This window comes from Lithobates pipiens, unplaced genomic scaffold (genome assembly GCF_037356315.1).
Source record: "Lithobates pipiens isolate NorthernLeopardFrog02 unplaced genomic scaffold, aLitPip1_a1.2 Scaffold_18, whole genome shotgun sequence".
Lineage (NCBI taxonomy): Eukaryota > Metazoa > Chordata > Amphibia > Anura > Ranidae > Lithobates > Lithobates pipiens.
The window spans coordinates 326,925,104-326,948,309 of NW_027507758.1; the positions used below are offsets into that span (position 1 = coordinate 326,925,104).

Below are 23,206 nucleotides of genomic sequence, written 5' to 3' on the forward strand. Positions count from 1 at the left end.
CCACGACACTACCTGCCTGGAGTTTGCTTGTTCTCCCTGTGCCTGCGTGGGTTTCCTCCCACACTCCAAAGACATGCTGGTAGGTAAGTTGGTTTCTGTCTAAATTGGCCCTAGTATATGAATGTGAGTTGGGGACCTTTAGATTGTAAGCTCCTTAAGGGTAGGGACCAATGTGAATGTACAATGTATATTTATAGCGCTGCGTAAATTGAAGCCGCTATACAAGTACCTTTTAAATAATAATAGATTCATACCGAAAAAGACTATGTTCTGTAATAAAATCAAAAGGTGCTTCAACAAAGTATTAGTTTAACCACTTGCTTACTGGGCACTTAAACCCCCCTCAGTCCCAGACCAATTTTCAGCTTTCAGCGCTGATGCACTTTGAATGACAATTGCGCGGTCATACAACACTGTACCCAAATTAAATTTTTATCATTTTTTTCCCACAAATAGAGCTTTCTTTTGGTGGTATTTAATTACAGCTGGGAGTTTTATTTTTTGCTAAACAAAAAAAAAAAGATGCAAAAAAAAATCATGTTTACTAGTTTGTTATAAAATTTTGCAAACGGGTCATTTTTTTCTCCTTCATTGAAGTGCACTGATGAGGCGGCACTGATGGGCTGCACTGGTGGGCACTGATGGGCTGCACTGGTGGGCACTGATGGGCTGCACTGGTGGGCACTGATGGGCTGCACTGGTGGGCACTGATGGGCTGCACTGATGGGCTGCACTGGTGGGCACTGATGGGCTGCATTGATGGGCTGCATTGATGGGCTGCATTGGTGGGCACTGATGGGCTGCATTGGTGGGCACTGATGGGCTGCATTGGTGGGCACTGATGGGCTGCATTGGTGGGCACTGATGGGCTGCATTGGTGGGCACTGATGGGCTGCACTGGTGGGCACTGATAGGCATAGTTAAGGCAGCACAAATAGGCATAGATAAGGCAGCACCGATGGGCACTGATAGGTGGCACTGCTGGGCACTGATGGGCGGCACTGCTGGGCACTGGTAGATGACACTGATGGGCACGGAATTGTGGCACTGGGGTGCAGCACCTTTGTTAAGGCAGATTGTGGCACTGCTGGGTGGCACTGTGGGCACTGCTGAGTGGCACTGACGGGGGGCACTTACTTTTTTAATGTGGCACTTGCAGGGGGCAGGTGGGCACTGGCAGGGGGCAGGTGGGCACTAGCAGGGCTGGCCGTGATCGGGACTGATGTCACGGCTGCCGGTGATCGGGTTTTTTTTTTCTCCTCGCGCTGTCAGCGCGAGGAGGAATAATAGCCGATTACCGGCTCCATTATATCACTTGATCAGCTGTCATTGGCTGACAGCTGATCACGTGATAAGGGGTCGGGATCGACCCCTTGCACGGATCGGTGATCAGGCGAGTCTCGTAGACTCGCCGATCACAGGGCGCGCAGGCCGCTCGTGCACGGGACGACGTCAATCGACGTAGTCCCGGAAAAGGAGATCCGCGCTGTAGCCGTCATTTGACTATAGCGTGGATCTCAAGTGGTTAAGGGTGTGCACACTTATACAACCATATTATTTTAGTTTTTTATTTTTACTAAAAGATTTCAGTTTGTTCAACGGAGTTGTACAGTTTATAGGTCACATTAAAAGGTGGAACATGTTCTGAAATGATTTATATTTGTCTCATTTTTTTACATCACAGAAACCTGAAATTTTAACTGTGGTGGGTAGACAATTTTGAAGCATGACATGTTGGGTATCAAGTTACTCAGCATAACATTATCTTTCACAATATAATAAAAAATTGGGCTAACTTTACTGTTGTCTAATTTTTTTATTCAAAAAAGTGTATTTTTTTTCCAAAGAAAGTGTGCTTATAAGACCGCTGAGCAAATACGGTGTGACAAAGTATTGCATCGACCGCCATTTTATTCTCTACGGTGTTAGAAAAAATGTATGTTTGGGGGTTCTAAGTAATTTTCTAGCAAAAACAAAAACTGTTTTTAACGTGTAAACAACACATCTCAAAAAGAGGTTGGGTCCTTAAGTGGTTAAAACCTTGTGTGTATGTATGTGTGTGTATATATAATTGTGTGTGTATATGTGTGTGTGTGTGTGTGTATATGTGTATATATATATATATATATATATATATATATATATATATATATATATATATATATATATATATATATATATAAATATTTATGTTTCATTTTTTGTTTTTTTGTTTTTTTTTATCGGTTTTCAGTTTGTGTTTTTTTTCACAGGCTGTCTCTGTGCCTCTCTGCGAGAAGCGTATTGACAGCTAAGCAAGGTTTGTATTGTAAACAAAACTCATGGGATCGCTATAATTGGCAATCGTAGCAAGCAAATAATTATAAACCAATTAGTTCCTAGGTGGTCTCTAATCATTCGTGTTGGACCAGCTCTGTCAGTGACAATGCAAGGTCAGAACTAGGAACCCCCTGCTGTGGGCTTCTATTACAGAATCTGATGTAGATTAATGTTGCCTCAAACCAGGACATACTGATGAAAATTAATCTAGGGATTGCTTTTCTAGTCTTTCACACACTTTTTTTTTTTTTTTTGTTAAATCATGCAAGGTAAAACTGTATATTTTTCTCAGAAAAATCAGCTTCTGCTGTGGGGTAAACAGCAGTCCAATACATTGATGAAAACCAAGCCTACTGGAATGCTTGAGTACTACTAGAGTGAATAAATGTTCCTGAATAAAATAAAAAAAACGTTGGATTCTTTAATTATTAAACTATGCACCAGTAGAGTCCTAAAAACACAGCAGAGGATATAGCTTTTTCAAATATATTCTAACTTGATAAAAAAAAAAGTTTGGATGTTGCCGGGCTTTAAGAATTAATCTTTAGGAATATTTAATACCCCATCTTTGGGTTCTGTAGTTCTTATTTCAGAGATATATATTGAATATTTTTTTCTTTTTCAGTAACAATGAAACTCCCAAGACCGAGGATGAGGGAAATAAAGAACTGTCAGGTAACTGACAATGAAGTGGTATTTTGTGACTAAAAGTTTACCTACACACACTAAGCCGTGTGTTTGCTGTGACATACTGTAGGTCCTAGAAGAGAGGATGATGGCATAATATTTCTTACAGATTTTTGGTGAAATGTATGTGTGCTACCTCACTTTCCAATCGCAACACATCCCTCCCCTGCAGTCTACATTAACCACCCTCTAATAGCACATTCCTCCCCCTTTTAATAGTATAGGTAAATAGATGAAGAACGTTGTATGTGTGTGTGTGTGTGTGTGTGTGTATATAAATATAAATATACGGTGGATATAAAAAGTCTACACACTCCTGTTAAAATCTCAGCTTTTTGTGATGTAAAAAAAATGAGACAAAGATAAGTAATTTCAGAATGTTTTCCACCTTTATTGTGACCTACAAGCTGTATAATTCAATTGAAAAACAAACTGAAATCTTTTGAGGGGGGTAAAAAAAAAAATACTAATGCGGTTGCATAAATGTGCACACCCTCTTATAACTGGAGATGTAGCTGTGTTCAGAATTAAGCAATCACATTCAGGCTGGGTTCACACTGGCGCGGCTAGGAGAACCGAATGTGATTCGCACTGCACTGCAGTGCAAATCACATCCGATCTCTGTGCGATGTGAGTTCAGCCATACAGATAGTATGGCTGAATTTGCATCACACCCGCCACAAACTCGCACAGGACCCTTTTTTGGTCCGCAGCAGAATCGGATCGCATGGGTGTTCACACCATGCGATCCGATTCCTGTCCGAGTTTGCAGATCGCACTGCGATATGCAAACTGATCTGGGGGTGTCATTAAGGTTTCACTGACACTCCCAGCAGTCCGCATAGGGCAGTGGGAACTGCCGACGGGAGGCATGGGATGCGGGAACCCGCCGCGGATTTGCAGCGTTCCCGCATCGCTTTAGTGTGAACCTAGCCTCAAACTCATGTTAAATAGGAGTCACTACACACCTGCCATCATTTAAAGAGCCTCTGATTAACCCTGAATAAAGTTCAGCTGTTCTAGTAGGTCTTTACTGACATTTTCTTAGTCACATCTTACAGCAAATGCCATGGTCCGCAGAGAGCTTCCAAAGCATCAGAGGGATCTCATTGTAAAAAGGTATCAGTCAGGAGAAGGGTACAAAAGAAATTCTAGGGCATTCATTATACCATTGAAGACAGTCATCATCAAGTGGAGAAAATATGTCACAACAGTGACATTACCAAGAACTGGATGTCCCTCCAAAATATATGAAAAGACAAGAAGAAAACTGGTCAGGGAGGCTGCCAAGAGGCCTACAGCAATATTAAAGGATTTGCAGGAATATCTGGCAAGTACTGGCTGTGTGGGACATGCGACAACAATCTCCCATATTCTTCATATGTCTGGGCTATGGGGTAGAGTGCCAAGATGGAAGCCTTTTCTTACGAAGAAAAACATCTAAGCCCTGCTAAACTTTTCAAAAACACATCTGAAGTCTCCCAAAAGCATGTGGAAAAATGTGTGATGATCTGAAACCAAGCTTGATCTTTTTGGTCATAATTCCAAAGGATGTGTGGTGCAGAAACACTGCACCTCACCAAAAGAGCACCATACCCACCGTGAAGCATGGTGGTGGCAGCATCATGCTTTGGGGCTGTTTTTCTTCAGCTGGAACAGGGGCCTTAGTCAATGTAGAGGGAATTATGAAGAGTTCCAAATACCAGTCAATATTGGCACAAAACCTTCAGACTTCTGCTGGAAAGCTGAACATGAATAGGAACATCATCTTTCAGCATGACAACGACTCAAAGCATACATCCAAATCAACAAAGGAATGCCTTCACCAGAAGAAGATTAACATTTTGGAATGGCCCAGCCAGAGTCGAGACCTGAATCCAATTGAAAATCTGTGGGGTAATCTGAAGAGGGCAGTGCACAGGAGTGCTGTAATAGTAATCAAATGGTGCTTCAACAAAGTATTAGTTTAAGGGTGTGCACATTTTTGCAACCATATTATTTGCATAATAATGTTCAACTGAGTTATACAGTTTATAGGTCACATTAAAGGTAAAAAGGTCTGAAATTATTTTTGTCTCATTTTTTAACATCACAGAAACCTGACATTTACCCACTTTACAAACCAGAAAATTTGCCCTCTTAATGACCAGGCCATTTTTTGTGATATGGCATTGCGTTGTTTTACCTGACAATTGCGCGGTCATACGACACTGTACCCAAACAAAATTGATGTCCTTTTTATTCCCACAAAGGATTTGGTGGTATTTGATCACCTCTGCGGTTTTTATTTTTTGCGCTATAAACCAAAAAGAGCAAAATTTTGAAAAAAAAAAAACAATATTTTTTACTGTTTTCCTATAATATCCCCCCCCAAAAAAATTAATTTCTTCATCCGCTTAGGCCAATATGTATTCTGCATATATTTGATAAAAAAAATAAAAAAAAATTAGCAATAAGCATCTATTGATTGGTTTGCACAAAATGTTTAGTATCTACCGAATAGGGGAAAGATTTATAGCATTTCTATTATTTTTGTGTTGTTGTACTAGTAATAGCAGAAATCTGCAATTATTTGTTTTTAGCAGCACTATGGCGGACCGATCGGACACTTTTTTTTTTTTTAACACCTTTTTTTTTTTTGGGACCATTGACATTTATACAGTGATCAGTGCTCTAAAAATGCACTGATTACTGTGTAAATGTCACTGGCAGGGAAGGGGTTAACACAGGGGCGATCAAAGGGTTAAATGTGTTCACTGGGAGGTGTTTCTAACTGTGGGGGGGATGAGACTGACTGGAGTAGAGAGTGATCACTATTCCTAATCACTAGGAACAGCAGATCTCTCTCTGTCCCCCTGTCCGAACAGGGATCTGTGTGGCTCTCTGAGGAGCGATTGTGGGTCGCCGGCAGACATCGTGACCGTCGGCCACGAGCATTGGCTCTGGAGCCGCTGGGCGCTCCCCCTATACCCCTAAAGCGACCGCCGTACAGCTATGGCAATTCATGCTGGGAAGCCAATCTGCTGCCATATAACGACGGTGGCTGGTCGTCAAGTAGTTAACAGGGGTGTGTAGACTTCTCATATCCACTATAAGGATAGAAATATAAATGTTTTTTAATGTAAAGATTCTTGCATAGGCTCTGCAAACTGAGCCCCTGACAAATTTGGGAAATTCAGTCTGACCATATAATTCAAAAATATGTAGTCATAGGTTTTCTTCAGGGAAAATTGAAGGTAACTGTCAGAATGATAAGTAAGTATATGGAAAGTCTCACAAAAGTATAGTTTTAACCCACTTGAATATGTCTGTTGGGGTTGCCCATCATGGACAGACCAATATAGAGGTTCCAAAAAACAGAAGTACAGAAAATAAAAGGATTATTATGGCACAGAATGGCTTGCATCGGTGCATTACATAAATTCATTCTTGACACTAAATACTACACTGAGCAAAATTATAAATGCAACACTTTTTTGTATTTGCCCCTTTTTATCATGAGCTGAACGCAAAGATTTCCAACTTTTTCTACGTACACAAAAAAAAGGCCGTTTCCTCTCAAATATTGTTCACAAATCTGTCTAAATCTGTGTTAGTGGGCACTTCTCCTTTGCCAAGATAATCCATCCACCGCACAGGTTTGGCATATCAAGATGCCGATTAGACAGCATGATTATTGCACAGGTGTGCCTTAGGCTGGCCACAATAAAAAGCAACTCTAAAATGTGCAGTTTTATCACACAGTGTAGTGCCACAGATGTCTCAAGTTTTCAGGGAACATGCAGTTGGCATGCTGACTGCAGGAATGTCCACCAGAGCTGTTGCCCTTGAATTGAATGTTCATTTCTCTACCATAAGCTGCCTCCAAAGGCATTTCAGAGAATTTGGCAGTACATCCAACCGGCCTCACAACCGCAGACCACGTGTAACCATACCAGCCGAGGACCTCCACATCCAGCATCTTCACCTCCCAAGATTTTCTGAGACCAGCCACCCAGACAGCTGCTGCAACAATCGGTTTGGATAACCAAAGAATTTCTGCACAAACTGTCAGAAATCGTCTCAGGGAAGCTCATCTGCATGCTCGTCATCCTCATCGGGGTCTTGATCTGACTGCAGTTCGTGGCCGTAACCGACTTGAGTGGGCAAATGCTCGCATTCGGTGGCGTCTGGCACTTTGGAGAGGTGTCCTCTTCACGGATGAATCCCGGTTTTCACTGTACAGGGCAGATAGCAGACAGCATGTATGGCGTTATGTGGGTGAGCAGTTTGCTGATATCAACATTGTGGATCAAGTAGCCCATGGTGGCGGTGAGGTTATGGTATGGGCAGGAGTATGCTATGTACAACAAACACAGGTGCATTTTATTTATGCCATTTGGAATGTACCAACATACCGTGATAAGATCCTGAGGCCCATTGTTGTGCCATTTATCCACAACCACCACCTCATGTTGCAGCATAATAATGCACGGACCCCATCTTTCAAAAGGATCAGTACACAATTCCTGGAAGCTGAAAACATCCCAGTTCTTGCATGGCCACCATACTCACCGCACATGTCACCCATTGAGCATATTTGGGATGCTCTGGATCGACGTATACGACAGACAGCGTGTTCCAGTTCCTACCAATATCTAGCAACTTCGCACAGCCATTGAAGAGGAATGGAGCAACATTCCACAGGTCACAATCAACAACCTGATTAACGCTATGTGAAGGAGATTTGTTGTACTGCGTGAGGCAAATGGTTGTCACACCAGATAGTGACCAGTTTTCTAAAGCACCGCTGTGCAATAATCACGGTGTCTAATCAGCATCTTGATTTGCCACACCTGTGAGGTGGATGGATTATCAAGTGCTCATGGATTTGGACAGATTTGTGAACAATGTTTGAGTAACCTTTTGTGTACAAAGAAAAAGTTGTAGATCTTTGCGTTCAGCTTATGATAAATAGGGGCAAACACAAAAGCGTTGCTCAGTGTATAATGAAAATATAAACGGCTAGATTTTAGTTGAGTTTGTAATAGTCCATTATAAAATCTGTCTTGAGAAAGTACATTTTTTTTTGTTGCATTTAGAAATCATTAATGTCACAATATAAATGGAACACTTTTCTCACAGGAAATTACAGTGAGGACTTTGAAGATGACCCTGAATCTCTTAGCCCCCTTGTCAGAAACGATGAAAATGATGGTCTGGAAAACATAAAAAAAGTGAATAATCTGGTTGGTTGGTTTCTTCTTTTTTTTTTTTTTTTTTTTTTTATCTTTTTCTGGACAGATAGGCAATTGCAAGTTTGTAACTTAGGCTGTATTCACACCTGAGAGTTTTCAGCTCATAAAACTCCTGAAAAAAAACACCTTCAAAATCCCATTCATTTCAATGGCACATGTTCACATCTAAGCGTTTGGTCACCTGAAGCAGATCGCCTGAAAAACGCCTTAAGCTCAAAAAAGAACAGGAGCTTCTTTGGGGCAGATTACAGGCGTTCTGCTTTTTACATTGGTGACCTGTACAAAATCACGCCAAAAACGCTATAAAAATCGTGGCAAAATTGTGTGACTTTAAAAACCCTCAGGTGTGAATGCAGCCTAGGACTATAGATGCTGCAGATACTAGCATGCTAATTTATTTGCATAAATCAAATTTTCTTGGTGCTTTTTAACCACTTGCTGACCGCCCGCCATCATTATACGTTGGCTGTTTGAAGTGGAATACCGTGGATACCGGGGTTATGGCAGCTAGCTGCTGCCATAACCCCAATATCCACTTCTTCAGCGGGTGGGCGGCTTTCAGATAAAAGGGGCAGATTTGCCGCAAAATCACTTTTATTGGTGACGGGAGAGGGCCCCCCTTCCCGCCACGCTCCGGTGCCCTCCGCTGCTTAGCGAAGGCGAAGGCGATCGGGTCCTGTCCCCTCTGTGGTATGGAGCTAAGTGAGGGGAAGATAGTCGCCACCCGGCTCCATACCATTGCAAGGCGGAAGCAATGTTAAAACGTCACTTCCGCCCATAGCTCTTAAAGGGACTTTTTTTTTCTTTTCTTTTTTTTATTGCATTTTAGTGTAAATAAGAGATCTGAGGTCTTTTTGACCCCAGATCTCATATTTAAGAGGTCCTGTCATGCTTTTTTTCTATTACAAGGGATGTTTACGTTCCTTGTAATAGGAATAAAAGTGACGCAATTTTTTTTTAAACAGCAGTGTAAAAATAAAAAAATATTTTTAACGCACCATGTCCCCCCGAGGTCACGCGCAGAAGCAAACGCATGCGTAAGTAGCACCCGCATATGAAGACCACACGTGAGGTATCATCGCGATCTTTAGAGCGAGAGCAATAATTCTAGCTCTAGACCTTCTCTGTAACTTAAAACATGCAACCTGTAGAATTTTTTAAACATTGCCTAGAGATTTTTAAGGGCAAAAGTTTTCCGCCATTCCGCGAGCGGGCGCAATTTTGAAGCATGGGTATCAATTTACTCAGAACATAAACCAAAAAAGTCATTGACGCACAAATGAATATTCCCTTTGTTGAGAGCGGTTGTCCATATGGCAAGATACTCGTTATTTAAAATGATGTCCTATAGTTAGTGTCAATGTGCAGCTGTTGAACCACTTTGGACTTGGTGGGATAAGATACGAAAAACAATCAATCAAGAAAAGGCGCAACAAAGAAACTTGTGATATGGTATGAGAAAACACATGAAAATCATTTATTAAATATAAAAGAACAATGACAAAGACATCTGATCCTCCTGGGATCTTGGAAGCACAAAAACCATCGATCGTAACATAAAGTCAAAATGTAAACTGACAGATGTTTTGTGATAAATCTCCCCTGAAGTCTTTTACTTGTGACTTTGAGGTTACAAAAAAACTGCACTGCCACCAATCAGCTGGAACATGGGGACTTGGTGATTGCGAACAATCCTCACCCAGAAAGGGGAAATTACAGTACTTGATGGAAAACAGAACTTTGTCAAGTGCAGATAAAAGGAACTGTGTTCCTGAAGTCACTCACTGTTAGTAGATGGACTGCGAGACTAGGGCGTCGCCGCTCTAAGCCTGTAGGGTGGAGGGGAGGGGTTTTGTCCTGCTCCGTATGATGGTTAAGACTCTGGAAAGGAGGTGTGGTGCACGCTGGGTAGTGTAGTCTGAAGTCGGACACAAGGTGGCGTCCGCCTGGCGTGACCAAAGGCTTGGAGCGCAACGCACAAGCCTAACGTATAGTGCCGCTTGTCCGAGCGGCTGTTTGTCACGTGGAAGGTTCCGTAGTAAGGAGAGTTGCCATGCCGACTGGCCTCAGCATAACATCATCTTTCACAATATAAGAAAACATTGGGCTAACTTAACTGTCGTCTTATGTCTTAATTCAAAAAGTGTATTTTTTCTTAAAAAAGTGCGATTGTAAGACCGCTGTACAAAAACGGTGTGACAGAAAGTATTGCAACGACCACCATTTTATTTTCTAGAGTGTTAGAAAAAAAAATCTATAATGTTTGGGGGTTTTTTCTAGCAAAAAAAAAAATTTCAACACCAAATCTCAAAACGAGACTGTCCTTAAAAAAAAAAAAAAAAAAAAAAAAGTTAAATTTTTTTAGTTATTTTTTACTCACCAGAAACCCCTGTTGCTAGGAAGTCTTCCTAATCTGTATCTTCCTATTCCGCTGCGCTGTTTCTTCAATTCCCCCTCCTTGGCGAGCGGCCCCGTTGTCTTCTGGGACATGTGCGTGTCCCAGGAAACAACGGGGCCGTTCACAAAGTGCCACATGACATGTGCAGTAGGAAACAGGCAGTGACGCCGCAAGGCTCCACTGCCTGTTTCCTTTAGTTAGGATGGCGGCACCAATGGACAGGTCGGCCTCGGGGGGGGGGGGGGGGGCTGACATTGCGGGTTCGCTGGACAGGTAAGTGTCCTTAATAAAAGTCAGCAGCTACTGTGTTTGTAGCTGCTGACTTTAAAAAACAAAATAAAAAAAACAGCTAGAACACCCCTTTTTAAGTGGTTAAAAACACTAGCATGTTTAAAATGTATCGTCAATCTCCTTATTCATAACAGTGCATTTTGCTGGCAATAGTGTATGTCATGGCGCATAATGCTGTGCTATTTTAGCCATCAGTTTTCTATCCCCGTATTTTCAAGGAAATGTGAAGTGCTCTAATCGAGTGTTACTATGTTTTCAAAATAGTTGTGCCTATTTCCTGGGGGCTAGATTGAAATTTATACAGAATTGCCATTCAGTTTGTACATTGCATCGATAAATTATTCGGACCCCTCTTCATTTAATGTATGAAAAAGAAAAATCTGAATTGAAATATCATATTTGCAGAAGTATTCAGATCCTTTGCAACAACAATTAAAATTTAGCTCCGGTACCTCCCATTTCACTTAATCATTGCAGAGATGTTTCTACTTCTTGATTTTGATGTGATTCCGATAGGCACACACCTCTCCATAAAAGGCATCAGAGCTGACAGTGCATGCTGTATCACTGCCTGTAGAGCTCAGAGACAGGACTATTACAAGGCACAGATCTAGGGAAGGCTACAAAAACAGTCTGCTGAACTGAAAGTGCCCAAGAGCACAGTGGCCTCCATAATTCTCAAATGGAAAACTTTTGGCACAGCTAGGACTCTTCCAAGATCTTGTCACCCTGCCATACTGAGCAATTGAGGGAGAAAGGTCTTAGTAAGAGAGGTGGAAAACCCGATGGTCACTGTGCTCCTGTGTGGAGATGGGACAAAGTTTCAGAAAGACAACCACCACTGCAGCCCTCCACTGATCTGAGCTTTATGGCAGAGTAGCTAGTTGGAAGCCTCTCCTTTGTGCAAAACACATGAAAGCCTGCTTGGAGTTTGCAAAAAATCACTCACTTTCAGACTGTGAGGAGCAAAATTCTCTAGCCCGATGAAACCAAGATTAAACTGTTTGGCCTCAATTCTAAATGTTATATCTGGAGGAAACCAGGCACGCTCATCACCTGCTCAATACCATCCCAACAGTGAAGCATGATGGTGGCGGCATCATGCTGTGGGTGTGTTTTTCAGCAAAAGTGATTAGGAGACTAGTCAGGGTTGAGGGAAACCTGAATGGTGCAGCAATATCCTCAAAGAAAATCTGCTCCACAGTGCTCAGGAACTCAGATTGGGCCGAAGGTTCACCATCTAACGTGACAGCGATCCTAAGCACACAGCCAAGACAACACAGGCGTGGCCCAAGCCCTGAATTGAACCCTATTGAACATCTCTGCAGAGACCTGAAAATAGCTGTCCACTGATGGTCCCCATCCAAGCTGACTGAGCTTGAGAGTGTAGATTAATGAGAAAAAAATAATTTATTTATCGTACATTGCGGTACACAGAGCAGCCATAGTAATTACTATGTGGGTTATAGACCACCTTCAGGTGATGGACACTGGCACACCCAAGACAGGAAGACCCTCCCTATATAACCCCTCCCATACAGGGAGTACCTTGCGTTTTTTCACCAGTGTCTAAGGTGTTGGTCACAGGTAAAGAAGTGTTAAAGAGAACTCCGCTACAGGATCCTTACTGGGTCAAGGAGCTATGCAACAGCATTCATTCAAGGTATTAGGAAAAGGCCAAGATGGGATGGTACCTGGGTTGCGTGGAAGAAGAACAAGGTTATGCCTGTAATGCTTCACCTTGAAGAGCTGGACCCTGGGATCCAGCACTTTGGTCTTTCTTCTGAATACCTAAAGGTTTTCTGGCAGGGTGCTATACAGGTCCAGGAAAGGGGAACCCCGTAAGTGGAGTCCCAGTCCCGAAGGTCTGTCATGACTTATCCCGCCGTGATGGGGGAAGATTGGGTCTGTCTGGTCTCCAGCAGTATCCTGTGGCGGGAAAGGTAAGTGAAGATAATCCTAAGGAACACACATGGTTCATTTATGGATTTCTTCCTGCTTTTGGACAGTTGTGGTCTTGCCTGTCTTCTGCCACTAGAGGGTGTAAAAGTCTAAACATACCTGCTGTTTACTTACCATGCTTCCCAGTGATGATGCTCAATGCAAGCAGGTCTTGGAGGATCAGCTTGCCTTTCTCCAGCCTCAGTTTATAGGAGGAAAATGGGGGGGGGGGGGGGGAATCATCCGTCTTCTATGACGCGCTGGTGATCCCCCTAGGAAGACTCTTTTCCTCTTCGCCTCCCTCCTAGTGGGCATCTCGTGCACACACGTGGGAAGCAAATGTTTTAGTTAGAACATTTGGACGGTGGGAAAAGGGGGCGTGGTTAGCGTGGCTGACGTGCACATGGGTTTCAGCGTGCATATTCGTTAATGGTGCAGGCGCAGAGCGGGCTAGTATTCAAAAGAACCTCACTCCAAAGAGTCAATCTGGTCAGAGGTCTCCACCCTAGGTGGGGGAGAGCTTTTAGCGTCAATAGACTTCAAGGCTCCATACCTGCATGTGCCTATTTTCCCAGCTCCCCAAAAGTTCCTACGGTTCACAGTAGAGCACCGCCACTTACAATTTGTGGCCCTGCCCTTCGGGTTGGCTACCACACCCCGGGTGTTTACAAAGCTTTTAACCCTGCTTCTGGCAAGGCTAAGGGCCCGGGGTATAGCAGTAATGACATATCTGGATGACCTACTGCTGGTAGATCAGCTGATAGATCACTTAGAATAGACTGTGTCCAGCACGGTCAAGTATCTGAAATTCCTGGGCTGGATTCTCAACCTAGAGAAATCAGCCTTGCACCCAGTAAAAAGGAGTACTTGAGTCTGGTCATAGACACAGCCCAGAAAAAAGTGTGTTTACATCAATCAAAGGTCAGCGCAGCTGGTCCTGGTGGTCAAGGCGAGAAAGAAGCCTTCCATTCGCCTCAGCATGAGGTTGTTAGGGAAGATGGTGGCTTCATTCGAAGCAATTACCCATGCCCAATTTCATTCAAGACTCTTACAAAACAGTATCCTGTCGGCTTGGAACAAGAAAGTACAAGCCTTGGCCTTGCCAATGTATCTGGCTCCAAGCATTTGCCAGAGCCTCAGTTGGTGGTTGATGTCCAAGAACTTGCAAAAGGGGAAATCCTTCAGGCCCATTTCTTGCAAGATTGTAACGGCGGATGCCAGCCTGTCAAGCTGTGGAGCAGTCCTAGAGGAGGCTACGGTCCAAAGGAAGTGATCCGAAGCCGAGAAGACCTTGCCCTTTAACATCCTGGAGATTCGGGCAGCACGTCTGCAGCATTGTCCTGTCAGGATTCAATCCGACAATGCCACGGCAGTGGCCTACATCAATCACCAAGCGGGTACGAGAAGTCATGCAAGCCAGAGGGAGGTGAACCATATTCTGGTTTGGGCAGAGTGGCATGTACTTTGTCTGTCTATCTGCAGTTTTCATTCTAGGGGTGGAGAATTGGCAAGCAGATTTCTTAAGTGTCCAGGTTCAACAAAAAGTTAATCAACTTTGTGTCAAGGACAAGGGATCCACTCGCATACGGGACAGATGCGTTAGCCACTCAGTGGGATCAGTTTTCACTCATTTATGCGTTCCCTCCAGTTCAGCTTCTACCACGGCTTCTTCGCAGAATGAAGCTAGAGGAGAAGCCGGTAATTCTTGTAGCCCCGGCATGGCCCAGAAGATCCTGGTTTGCAGAGATCATAAAGATGGCAGTAGGGGACCCATGGTCCCTTCCACTCCGTCCAGACCTGCTCTCGCAGTGTTCCATTCTTCCTTACAAATGCTAAATGTAACGGTTTGGCTATTGAAGCCCACATTCTAAAGAGTCAGGGGCTTTCAGGTTCAGTGGTAGTTACCCTGATTAATGCTAGGAATCCGGCCTCCAGAATCATTTACTATAGGGTCTGGAGGATTTATGTATCTTGGTGTGAATCCAAGAGATGGCATCCTCGGAAGTATGTCATAGGTAGAATTCTTGCCTTTCTACAGCTGGGAGTAGAAATTAAGCTGGCCTTGAGTACTATCAAGGGTTAGAACTCAGCCTTATCAGTGTTGTTTCAAAGACCGCTTGCTTCACATTCCCTAATCCGGCTTTCATACAAGGGGTAATGCGTATAAATACACCAATTAGATCACCCTTGTGCCCATGGAACTTGAATCTAGTTTTGTCGGTGTTACAAAACAGCCTTTTGAGCTGATACGCCATATCCCATTTATACTGTATCTTTGACAAGGAAATTGGTATTTCTGGTTGCTATCTCTTCTGCTAGAAGAGTATCAGAGTTGGCTGCTTTTTCTTGTAAAGAGCCCTATTTAATTGTTCACGGGGACAGGGTGGTGTTGCTTCCTCGCCCCGTCCTTTCATCTGAACCAAGATGTGACCCTGCCATCGTTTTTTCCAGAACCTAGTTCTGTGAAGAAGTCTTTGAACTCGCTTGATATAGTGAGGGCAGTCCGAGTCTATCTGAAAGCAACAGCTCATATATGGAAAACTGATGTTTTGTTTGCTGCTAGAATGTCCCAGGAAGGTACAGGCAGCATCAAAGTCTACTATTTCTAAGTGGATTCGGCAAGTTATTATCCAGGCTCATCGTTTGAAAAGGAGGCTTCCACCTTTTCAAGTTAGAGCGCACTCTAGCAGAGCAGTAAGTGCTTCCTGGGCAGTGCATCGCCAAGCATCCATGACTCAGATCTGCAAGGCTGCAACTTGGTCTTCGGTCCATACAATCACCAGATTCTATTAGGTGGATGTAAAAGGGCATGAGGATGCTGCCTCTTGGTGCAGTGTACTGCGGGCAGCAGTATAGGTCCTCACGTCTGATGGCAGCCTGCTTTTTTTCTGTGTCTCCCTCCCCTCAGATGGCATTGCTTTGGGACATCCCACATAGTAATTACTATGGCTGTTCTGTGTCCTGTGATGTACGATAAAGAAAATAGGATTTTTATAACAGCTTACTTATAAAATCCTTTTCTTGGAGTACATCACGGGACACTGAGGTCCCTCCCCTCTTGTTGGGATAATTATTGCTTTGCTACAAAACTGAGGTACTTCCTGTATGGGAGGGGTTATATAGGGAGGGACTTCCTGTCTTAAGTGTGCCAGTGTCCATCACCTGAAGGTGGCTTATAACCCACATAGTAATTACTATGGCTGCTCTGTGTGCCATGATGTACTCCAAGAAAAGGATTGTACAGGTAAGCTGTTATAGAAAAACTATTTTAAACAACTGAAGCATCAGAGCGAAATATAACAAAATTGAAAAAAAGGGAAGGGGGTCTGAATACTTTATGAATACACTCTATATAGTTGGTCAGACAAGTTTATATACCCTTGGCAGAATTTGTAAAATGATAGTAATTTTTGCTGCATCAATGCCACAAGACAGGCCACTTATAATTTACCAAACACCACCCAGAAGAACCTCAAAACTTCTAGAACAAAATATTTGATGTGATCTGACTAAACACTATGTTCAGAGAGGCGTTAATAAGGCCTATGGATAAAAGCCCACCATACCTACCTTGAAGCATTGAGATGGATAACTTATTATTTAGGATTTTGTGAGCTACTACAGTACAATACATTTAGTCATAATTGATGGCAAGAGAACACAGCATATTAACAGCATTTTTCTTTCAATATTTTCTGATATCAGCTTTTGATAAATGGAGCACACCAACATAACAATAATCTGTAACCAAAAGCCCGGTTGACCCTTCAGTGGCTGCTTTAGAAACAAGTAAATGTTCTGGGGTGGCTATCAATCTCTTTACCTCAACAACAACTTTGGTGAGATCTCAAACATGCATTTCACACTAGACAACCTTAGCATTTGAACAGCTTTACTACATGAGAAAATAAAGGGCCTCATTCTCAACCATCATAAGACTGCAAGCCATCATTGACACTAAAGGCGCAACACAGGATAACCAAACATAACTAAAGAGAAATTATTTTTTTAGATTTGGATAGCGTAGCGAGGATATACAACCACGGGTTACTGTCTGTATCCACGTTGGGTAAATTAGCTTTTTCTCTAATTGTACTTTATCACCATTGTCACTAAAAATGAAAATAAGGCAAATCCAATATTTTGAGTTGCCAATAGAACAGGAAAAGAGGGGGAAATCTTTCAATGGTAACACATGACAGCTAATGCCACGTACACACGACTGGACTTTCTGACAGCAAAGGTCTGACGGAACGAGTCCGTCGGACAATTCGATCTTGTGTGGGCTCCATCGGACCTTTGCTTGCCAAAAATCCGGCAGACTTTAGAAATAGAACATGTTTTAAATTTTTGCACCGGAACTCCGCCGGACCGAGAAATCCGTTCGTCTGTATGCTAGTCCAACGGACAAAAACTGACGCTAGAGCAGCTATTGGCTACTGGCTATGAACTTCCTTATTCTAGTCCAGTTGTATGTCATCACGTTCGAATCCGTCGGACTTTGGTGTGATTGTGTGTGGCCAAGTCCGTTCATTCGGAAAGTCCGTCGGAACTCCACCAAAACTCCGTCGGAAAGACCGCCGGACCTAGTCCCTCGAAAAGTCCAGTCGTGTGTACGCGGCATTAGAGGGGAATTCCCTTACATTGGAAAGATTTCCTTCCTATATTCCCTGCTCTGTCTAAAATGGGAAAAAAATTGGGGTTCAGATGTACTTTAAGAACAAAGTTTTTTTAAATCTTACTTCTGCCAGGCATCTGTGTAAATTTGTGAGCGCAACTATGTGTTTTAGGGTAAATAAGAATGCTGTTCAATTTATCTTGACTTAGAACCACTTTAATTAAAATGCTTCTCTTAACTTTTTAGGAAGAAGAAAAGCATGAAATGCTTGCCAAAGGTGAGTGTGTGTTTGTAGACAGTATTTATTAAAAGATTCCATACAGATTTTCAGCAACTCTACAATTCACACTCTATAGCCCAATAACCAACCACTATTCGTAGCCTGCTGCTTTGCAACCTCCTGTCTCCTTTTTTACTTTCAACCTACTTATAGCAATATCAGGGGTTATTACACTGGTGACAGCCTACTGGTTTGTCCTGTTTCTCCTATAAGCTGCGTAGGTTTCTTATTCATTCCCAAATGTATCAAACATATAAGTTTTATAGCTCTAAGTCCCAATGCACACAGGGCATTTTTACAGCTGCTTTTACGAGCATCAGATGTATTATTATTATTTTTTTGCAACTTAAAAATGCCTCTCCATGTTCTATGGCCTCGTGCACATGCAGGCTTTTAGGAGCTGCAAGTGACATAGGTGTTTTCAAGCTGCAAAAAAAAACAGGGTTTTGAAGACCAGCATTACAGCTGTAAAGACATCTGAAGGTGCTAAACGCGGCTTAACGCGTCAATTGTTGGTTTTTTTTTTTTTCTTTTTGACATGTCAAAATCAATGGTTCCCTATGAGAGCCGTCTTAACTGATCTGACTTTCAGCTCATCGATTTGAATGGAAGTCGCCTCAGAGTCGGATCATCATGATTCGATTTGTGCTCTGAGGATCTTGAAGGGGAACCCCACCCTGTTTTTTGTTTAAACTTTGGCTTGACCCTTTGAGTCTGTTATGGATCTTGAAAGGAATCCCATGCCCAAAAACCAAACCCCACCTCCTCTTTCCCCTGATTGGCTAGCTGACTTTGACAGCAGTGGGAGCCAATGGCACCACTGCTGTGTCTCAGGAAGGAGAATCCCGGACAGCTGAGACACTTGTGGACATCGCTGGACAGAGAGGGACCTCAGGTATGTATGAGCAGGGCTGCTACGCACAGAAGGCTTTTTATCTTAATGCATTAAGATAAAAAACTTCCACCTTTACAACCCCATTAATGCATTCTATGCATTAAGATAAAAAGCATTCTGAGTGCAGCAGCCCCCCTAATACTTACATGAGCCCCATCACTATCCAGCGATGCGATGTCCAAGAGTACCTCCCCTGGGACTCTCCCTCTTGATTGGCTGAGACACAGCAGTGGCACTATTGACTCCTGCTTTCAATCAAACTCAGTTATCCAATCAGAAGAGAAGGGCCTGGGGTGGGCCGTGGCTCTGTGTCTGAATGCATACACAGAGCTGCAGCTCGGTTAGGATGCCCCCATAGCAAGTTGCACTCGACAGGAGGGAGGGGGCCAGGAGCTCCAGCTGGGGACCCGAGAAGAGGAGGATCTGGGCTGCTTTGTGCAAAACCACTGCACAGAGCAGGTAAGTACTGAGATTTTTTTTCTACATTGGTCTACATTTTGTTTCTGTGAGCCCCTGGCAAACTCATTAGGGACAGAGATTTTTTCTTTTTTTTTTTTTTTAAAGCGGGAGTAAACCCGCTGACGTGTTTTTATTTTCTATTTTTTCCTGACCTGCAAGGGAAAAGGCATAATGAGCTAGTACGCATACTAGCTCATTATGAAATACTTACCTTAGAACGAGCCCCCGACATCTCACCCGATCCACGCCGAGGGAGCTGACATGTTCCCTCGGCGTCTTCCGGGTATCGTGGCTCCGGCGCTGTGAGTGGCTGGAGCCACGATATCGTCACTCCCACTCATGCGCGCAGGAGACTTCTTTCTGGCACGGTCCGGCGTCTGCCAGACTTTCAGCCGAGAATCCCCTGTGCGTTTAGGAGAGATTTTGTTTACCTACAGGTAAGCCTTATTATATATAAAAAGACTATACAACCGCTTTAAGGAGGAATTTCAGACAAGCTACACATTTTTTCAGAGTACTAATTGTGCTGAGGCACAATGAACATTTGTATATGTAACAAAATTTGCTTTTTCATCTAGTGAAAATGCCAAATTGATCGGGTACTGGTTAACATTGTTCTTGGCTTTGTAACAGAGGAAGCCTTTTTTTTTTTTTTTTTTTTTGTTAAGTAAAAACATATCTTTACCCAAGAAGAAAAATGCAATTTGTTGAAGCTGAAAGATCCTTAGATGTAGTGGCTGCAATAGCTTTCTTTTTTTTTTTTTTTTAAAGCAGTATTAAACCTAAAAGCAAACATTTATTATATTACAGCTTACCAAATAGATGCGATGGCTGCATTTGTTTTCTTTTTTAGGCTTTAATTTTTCCACTTTCATAAGGTGATTCAGTTAGTAAGTCTGATGTTTTTCAACATAACCTCCCTTCTGGATGTGTCAGTTCACAGGCATGAGACAAACCATTTACCACTAGCCGGGGTGCTTACAAGGATCAGCTTTTATTCATATAAAAAAAGAAAAAAAATGGTTTGCTGTAATGGATTATAAAGTGTATGCTGGAGTTTGGCTTCAATGTGTTAGTGTATTTAAACTTACTAGTACTTTTAACCCTACCCTCCCCCCAGATAGACAATGCTTCTGCCTGCTGTGCCCCCTTAGCTCCTTCATCCAGAGTAGGGGCACTTTAATAAAGGAGGTGTGTTACTGGCCAGATCACCAGGTGAAAACAGAGGGAAAAAGTAAAAAAAAAAAACGCAGCCACCGCATGGAATGATTGGTAAGCTGCAAGACATTACATTTTTGGTTTTAGGTTTAATATCGGTTTTAGGGCTTTTTTTTTCGTTTATTTTCACTTGATAATCCTGCCAACAATAACACATTTCCTGTCCTAAGCTGTAAGCGTTTACTGTTCTGTATCTATGTGGAGGAGCAGTGTCATCTTAGCACACAAAGGGGTCTAGCTATCAAAAAAAACAAATTCGTAGCTATTTGGCCAGCAAATCTACTGTTGTTCTGACAGTCGGCAATTGACAGCAAGTAGGAAGGGTAGCAGCTGAGGGCCAGAAAGACAAGGGCGTACTAAACCTTGTATACATCATTTGGCATAGTGTCCACAGCTGGTTAAGCAATGTTATCAATTGTGGTAGTATCACTTGCATGGCGCACAGTACATGCTTTATTTCATATTGTATCGTGCACACAGATTGTACTAGAGATACACTTGTAATGATCATTTATTTTACATTCTAGTCCTGTTGCTTGACTCAATGGATTCCACAATTGATACTCAAAAGCTTTTACAGCGACCACAAGAAGACCCTGAATCAGTTACACCACAAGGGAACAGTGAGGCCATGGGCACAGGTGAGTTGTAGTTACTTGACCCAAACTCTAACCCTGGCACTGACCTAGATCAAACCTTGATCTAAGTATTTTTCTTTATTTGTTTTTTTTTTTGTTTTTTTTATATTTATGCGTTTGCAAAAAAATTTAAACACTTTTTCTATTTTTTTCTTACTGCAAGGAACAAGAAAGAGATACGTTGTATCATCTTTCTCTATTCACAAAAAGAAAAACCACAGGGGTGGGCTTCACAGCGACTGATCACTGTAGTAGCAAATCAGAGGCTATACAGTGATCAGGTGACCCGGAATCAGGAGACTCGGGGCCTGATGGTTGGTACCGGGGCCTGGGGGTTTCGATAAGACCCTGGTCTCTGTGCTAGGAGTGCGCCATTTGGCATTCTCCCAGCACAAAGAGAGAAACACATATATGCGCCCCCCCGTGTAAAAATAAAAAAAACTGGCTGCATATACACAACATAAAGGGGTAAAAGTAGAAAGCCTACCTAGTGTTAAAAATCCCCCCAGCACCAACAGTAACTAACCTGTGTAAAAAATAGATGTATATACTATTTTCAGGCCACTTCGGTCTGGTCATGTGATCCAGCTCCCCTGGGTTAGCCACCGGTAACTGCAGGGAAGAGGAGGGACCACCAACAACTGCTGTACCCTGGGAGCCCATGGATGATGGCATTACTCCTAGCTTTCATAGCCATTGTTGGGCGCTGTCTCAATTCCCCAGCAGCCGCCGCTGGCTGACACAGAATCGTGACCGGGCTGGATCGAGCTGAAAATAGGGAAGTATATACTGTATGTACAAGTATGTATTTTATACACTATTTGCCTACTTTTTTAACGTGCATTTTTCTGCCTAATGTGAATTTAAAGGCATATTTTCTGTTTATGCATGTTTACATCCGTTTGTGTGAAAAAATGCAAACGTGTTGCATTGTAGAGCACATGTCCAGTACATAGAAATTCAGTGTGTATTGTAAACATGCCGCATAGAAAACTATTGCAGTTGTCATTGTGTCATTGCAATTGCCTGCATTCATCCAGTGAGGAAAAAGGCTTGTAACTGCACATCGTGTGAACAGCCCCTTATTATATTTCATAAAATCTTTTCATGTGACAACACTGAAGAAATTAAACTTTGCTACAATGTAAAGTAGTGAGTGTACAGCTTGTATAACAGTGTACATTAGATGTCCCCTCAAAATAACGCAATACACAGCCATTAATGCCTAAACCGCTGGCAACAAAAGTGAGTACACTCCTAAGTGAAAATATCCAAATTGGGCCCAAAGTGTCAATATTTTGTGTGGCCACCATTATTTTCCAGCACTGCCTTAACCCTCTGGGGCATGGAGTTCACCAGAGTATCACAGGTTGCCACTGGAGTCCTCTTCCACTCCTCCATGATGACATCACAGAGCTGGTGGATGTTGGAGACCTTGTACTCCTCCCCCTTCCGTTTGAGAATGCCCCACAGATGCTAAATAGGGTTTAGGTCTGGAAACATGCTTGGCCAGTCCATCACCTTTACCCTCAGCTTCTTTAGCAAGGCAGTGGTCATCTTTGAGGTGTGTTTGGGGTCATTATCATGGTGGAATACTGCCCTGCGGCCCCGTCTCCTGAGGGAGGGGATCATGTTCTGCTTCAGTATGTCACAGTACATGTTGGCATGCATGGTTCCCTCAATAAGCTGTATGACACATGGCTGAAAAGGTGGTAATATGCGTAGGAAAACTGAAAGTTGCTTTAATGATAATGTGTCAGTGTTTTTGATTGCTTTTCATGTTTCTCTGTGTAGCATGAAAATCATGAAACTTGATATTTAATTTCTTTTGAATTGCACATGTGGTGATCTGTGGGTTATGTATGCATGCCTGTAACTATTTTCCCCTTGTAGCCTTTTCCCCACAGTAGGTTTTCTTCATTATAGTATTTATGCTGTAGACGGCAAATTATTTTCACTCTCCTGCCTGTTATTGTCACATGAGACTTATTTTAAAGGGTCTGTAAACCCAAAATCTATTTTTTTCATAGAGCCCTTGATATAAAATTCTGTCTGTATCCCTTTTTTCCTGAAAAAAAAAAATATTGCAGTATAGTACCTGGTGATCCTGCCAGTGACTTGCACTTCCTCATTTCCGTTATCAATGCTCTGCAGACTCATCTTCCCTATGCAACATTGCCACTCCTGTGTGCATACTCCAGTTCTGCCTTCTGCATTCTTTGTTC

The 23,206-nt window shown here is 42.7% G+C and overlaps 1 protein-coding gene across 2 annotated transcripts in view; it reads left to right on the plus strand.

The window, feature by feature from the left end:
• Nucleotides 1-23,206, plus strand: part of CEP162 (centrosomal protein 162) — a 185,906-nt gene that overhangs the window by 96,179 nt on the left and 66,521 nt on the right. For both annotated transcript variants that reach the window (XM_077487309.1, XM_077487310.1), the window contains 4 exons: nt 2,945-2,994; nt 8,131-8,234; nt 17,738-17,768; nt 20,871-20,984. In XM_077487309.1, the coding sequence (XP_077343435.1) occupies nt 2,945-2,994; nt 8,131-8,234; nt 17,738-17,768; nt 20,871-20,984 (299 nt within the window). The remainder of the gene's footprint in view (nt 1-2,944; nt 2,995-8,130; nt 8,235-17,737; nt 17,769-20,870; nt 20,985-23,206) is intronic.